The 4,935-nt window shown below is 35.7% G+C and overlaps 1 protein-coding gene across 1 annotated transcript in view; it reads left to right on the forward strand.

Annotated features, from left to right (window-relative positions):
- The first annotated feature begins 1,079 nt into the window (after positions 1-1,079).
- Positions 1,080-4,935, forward strand: part of LOC108514801 (UDP-glucuronosyltransferase 2B20) — a 24,346-nt gene continuing 20,490 nt past the window's right edge. Inside the window, exons 1-2 of the mRNA XM_017851285.1 lie at positions 1,080-1,862; positions 3,552-3,700. Coding sequence (XP_017706774.1) covers positions 1,139-1,862; positions 3,552-3,700 — 873 coding nt within the window. The 5' untranslated portion in view covers positions 1,080-1,138. The remainder of the gene's footprint in view (positions 1,863-3,551; positions 3,701-4,935) is intronic.

A 4,935-nucleotide genomic window follows, 5' to 3' on the forward strand; every position in this document is an offset into this window, starting at 1 on the left:
TTTCAGGCTTTCGGGCCCTCAGGAGAATCTTTGAACCCCCAGCTCCGCTAGTCACCCTCATGATGGATTCCTGTGGCGCCAGGGAGGAATGAGCCACTTGGGTATCCAGAGAGCTCCCAGTGGCTTTCTGCTACTTCCTCTACCCCTGTATTTTGCTTGGCTTGGTTCTCTAACTTGACTCAGCTCCAGGTAAAGTCAGGAACTTCTCCCACAAACAGACCTTCAGCTTCTCCAGTGGGGATGTGTATTCGGGAGAGGGGGCTATCCCTTTGCCACTTCCATTGTTGGGGCACTCACAGTATTTGGTATATCTCCCAGGTCCTGCAGGAGCAGTACACTTACTGCAGAGGGTCTGTGGGTCCTCTCAGAATTGCTGGTCTGTTCTTGCAGTTGATCTGCAGCAAACCTCCACATGCTGCTCTGTCTAGAGCTGAAATTTCATCCCATCTGCCATGATCGCTGGAAAATCCTCATTTATTTTTTGAAAGGTAGAGAAAATGCTAATCTATAGAGATAGAAATGAGATTAGTGGTTGCCTAGGGTAGGATGGATGCAAAATTTCAGAGCGGGGGGTTAAAGGCTATTGTATATAATTTTTTGGAGGTAATACTGATTGTTGTAGTGGATGTAAAATTCTGTGAATATACTAGGAAACATTGAACTCTACACACTAATTGGTGAATCATATGGTATATGAATTATATGTCAACAAAGTTTTAGAAGACATTCCTTGCACCATGATATTAAAAATGCTGTTTGTGTTGTATAATTACTTCATCTCTCTGTGTCCAGGGCACTGAAGTTGCAGGAGCCTCTCATTTGCCACTGTTCTTAACAGCATTATAAAATAATTACATAAGAGAGATTACTTACATATTACATATGCTAGGTCATAAAAGTGATTGTTTGACTAGAGTAGTTGTAAACACAAAAGAACACCTAACACACTAAAATAAATATGAGGTCATTTATCTTTTGTTTGTCTCCTTGGCATGCACCTATTCAGTCTGTTAATATTATGTGTTTCTTTTTAACTTTAGCAGTTATATTTTAACTTGATTGGTTTATCCTCAGATTTAAGTATGAGAAATGACAGAAAGAAACAGCAACTGGAAAAGAAGGATTGCATGAGACCAGGATGTCTCTGAAATGGACGTCAGTCTTTCTGCTGTTACAGCTCAGTTGTTATTTTAGCTCTGGGAGTTGTGGAAAGGTACTGGTGTGGCCCACAGAATATAGCCATTGGATAAATATGAAGACAATCCTGGAAGAGCTTGCTCGGAGAGGTCATGAAGTGACTGTGTTGACATCCTCGGCTTCTACTTTTGTCAATGACAGTAAATCATCTGCTATTACATTTGAAGTTTATCCTACATCTTTAACTAAAAATGATATGGAAGATTCTCTTATGAAACTGCTCAATATTTGGATATATAGTATTCCAAACAGTACACTTTTGACATATTTTTCAAAAGTACAAGAATTGTGTTGGGAATATTATTACTATAGTGAAAAGCTCTGTAAAGATGCAGTTTTGAACAAGAAACTTATGACAAAACTACAAGAGTCAAAGTTTGATGTCATTCTGGCAGATGCCCTTAATCCTTGTGGGGAGCTACTGGCTGAGCTGTTGAACATACCCTTTCTGTACAGCCTCCGCTTCAGTGTTGGCTACACATTTGAGAAGAATGGTGGAGGATTTCTGTTCCCCCCTTCCTATGTACCTGTTGTTATGTCAGAATTAAGTGATCAAATGACTTTCACAGAGAGGATAAAAAATATGATACATAAGCTTTATTTTGACTTTTGGTTTCAAATACATGATATAAAGAAGTGGGACCAGTTTTACAGTGAAGTTCTAGGTAAGTCATGTGTCCAATTAGTGCTTATTAAGTCCTAACTTTTCTGTGCCTTTGAAAGTGAGCTTATACAAATACTATGTCAGAAGATAGTGTTTTTAAGGAAAATTACAAATTGCAAATGTAAGATGATCTATCAATCTCAAAAATATTATAGAATGTTGACCTTATAGAATCAATTAGAACCCTGGGACCATCACTACTACAGGACACCCAAAGAATCATAAACCTTCAATGTAAAGCGCTTATGATTTCATCACATATCATTTTGCTATACATTGTTCCATCTTTAAAAAAATCAATAGATACCTCAAAAAACATCTTCATGAAGGCAGACATATAAATTTAGTATTTACACATATTTCTAGAAAAATTAGCAATGCAGGATTGAGGAATTTGTTTCTCTTTGAGTACCTCAGTTTTCTCACTTAGAAATTAATTTTTTTTTCATATAACAAGAATTCCTTCACAGTTGAGAAATATAGTGACTCTACTCCAGAAGCAGAAGCCTAAAACTTGAGATTTCTAATGTTTATACATTCCTTCACTAACAGCTTGACAATTATTTCTTTCAAAAACTGAAATCTTGTTGAAAGTGAACATCTAAGTTTTAATCTGTGTTTTATTAAACTGCATCTCTCCATCAAATAAAATATGGGCCAAGTTAAGGAAGAGCACATATCTCTGTGTCAATAAATTCTGAAAAAATTTTAGTTCTCATTTGTAAATATATTTATTTTAAAAATCTATTTATAGTAAGACCTTAAGATGAACCAAGATGTAGTAGTATGAAGATTTCAGTGTTGCTCTAAAAAATCTCATGGTTTACTTGGAGAACCAAGGATCAAGGAACTAGCTTAATAAATTGTAGAGACTAGAGTACTTCCTGGAAAGCTGTTTTCATGGGTAAGATGAATTAATTGTGGAACTGAAAGAGTTGTCTAAATGTATATTTGTTACTATTACAGCTTCAGAGAGAAGAGAAATGTGTATTTAAGTTCATAGTGGCTACATTAGTCCATTCTCACAGTGCTATAAAGAAATACCTGAGACTGGGTAATTTATAAAGAAAAGAAGTTTAATAGATTCATGGTTCCACATGGCTGGGATGCCTCAGGAAACTGAGAATCATGGTGAAAGGCTAAGGGGAAGCAAGCTTGGATCTTCTCACTTAGCGGCAAGAGAGAGAGGTGCAAGCAGGGGAAATGCCAGACACTTATAAAACTATCAGATCTCATGAGAACTCATTCAATATCATGAAAACAACATGGAGGAATTCACCCCATGATACCATCAGCTGCCACTTGGTCCCTCCCTGGACACATGGGAATTTTGGGGATTATAATTCAAGATGAGAGGAGATTTGCGTGGGGACAGCCAAACCATATTAATTACTTATTTTAATAATTATTTATGATTGTGAATATACTGATGTTACATTAAAGATGTAATTTCTTCTTACAGATCTCTGAATACTTTACCTTCCTTATATATACATATGAGCAACATATGCAATACATAAAAATGAAATTATGACTATATATAAATGTATGTATATATATTTTATCAATGCACAGACATTTTATATATCTTTTGGTGTGTCATTCCAAGTCCTTTCAGGAAAATACCTGCATATTCAAATAACAATTCTTATGTTAGCTACCTTTTGTTTTGTTTTGTTTTTTCCATTAGGAAGACCCACTACATTATTTGAGACAATGCGGAAAGCTGAAATGTGGCTCATTCGAACCTATTGGGATTTTGAATTTCCTCGCCCATTCTTACCAAATGTTGATTTTGTTGGAGGACTTCACTGTAAACCAGCCAAACCCCTGCCTAAGGTAATGTATTCCTGTTTGATTTGTTTGCTTGACATTTTCAGAAGGAATGGCAGGATATTTTTCATTCAGAGTGTTTAACTCAGAGTGAGGGGGAATATGGGAGGTCAAAAAAAAAAGGACTGGCCATTAGAAAATTATATATTTCTGCACTATCACAAGTATGTGAATGTTATTATCATTAAAGACTGAAGAGGATTACTAGGGAGATTTTGAAAAAAGGGTTGGTTAAAAATGCATATAGGCATTTCCTTTATGCATGAAACTATACAGAGAATAAATCATGATAGTAAGATTCAATATTAGCAGCAAATATTCACCTAAAAATCTCTGGAAATAATTCAAATATCTTACATTAAGAAATGGTTAAAAATTTATACAATGTGCATGCCATGCCATTACAATCCTTTTTTCAAAAAAATGTTTAATTACTCTGTCAACCATAGTACAGGTATAGTTGGAAACTAAGGAACAAAATTATGAGTAGAACAAGATCACAACTTTTTGTAAGATGAAAAGGCATATACAATGAGATTAAAATTTTTGAAATAAGCATCATGTATATACATTGGGTTATATAAATAGAATTAAAACTATAATGAAATGGTACTCATTTTAAGTTGGTGATATCTCTAGACAGAGATATGGGTAAAATTATTTTCTTTTTCTAAATTTTCACACTTTTACAAGACTACTTACATTGATCTTCTATTACCATTACTTTCCTAAAGACATCACAGAATGAGATCAGTGCTGATCTGTCTATAAACAAATATTTTATTACTTCAATACTGGGTGGATGAAGAAGGCTTTTGCAGTGAATGAGATAAAACATTGAACTCAAGTTACATTAAATGTGGCTACAGGCAACTGCAATTACACTGAGTTCCTGGATGCCTAGTGAATTCTCTCTAATAGCTATACACTGACTCTCCAATTAAAACTGATGTCAGGCCAGGTGCAGTGGCTTATGCCTATAATCCCAGCACTTTGGGAGACCAAGGTGGGTGTATCACAAGGTCAGGAGTTCAAGACCAGCCTGGCCAAGATGGTGAAAATGTCTCTACTAAAGACAGAAAAATTAGCCAGTTGTGGTGGTAGATGTCTTTAATCCCAGCTACTCAGGAGGATGAAGCAGGATAATTGCTTGAACCCAGAAGGCAGAGGTTACAGTAAGCCAAGATTGCATCATTGCACTCCAGCTTGGATGACAGAGCAAGACTTCATCTCAAAAAAAA

This window comes from Rhinopithecus bieti, unplaced genomic scaffold, assembly GCF_001698545.2.
Source record: "Rhinopithecus bieti isolate Rb0 unplaced genomic scaffold, ASM169854v2 scaffold_34437, whole genome shotgun sequence".
Taxonomy (NCBI): domain Eukaryota; kingdom Metazoa; phylum Chordata; class Mammalia; order Primates; family Cercopithecidae; genus Rhinopithecus; species Rhinopithecus bieti.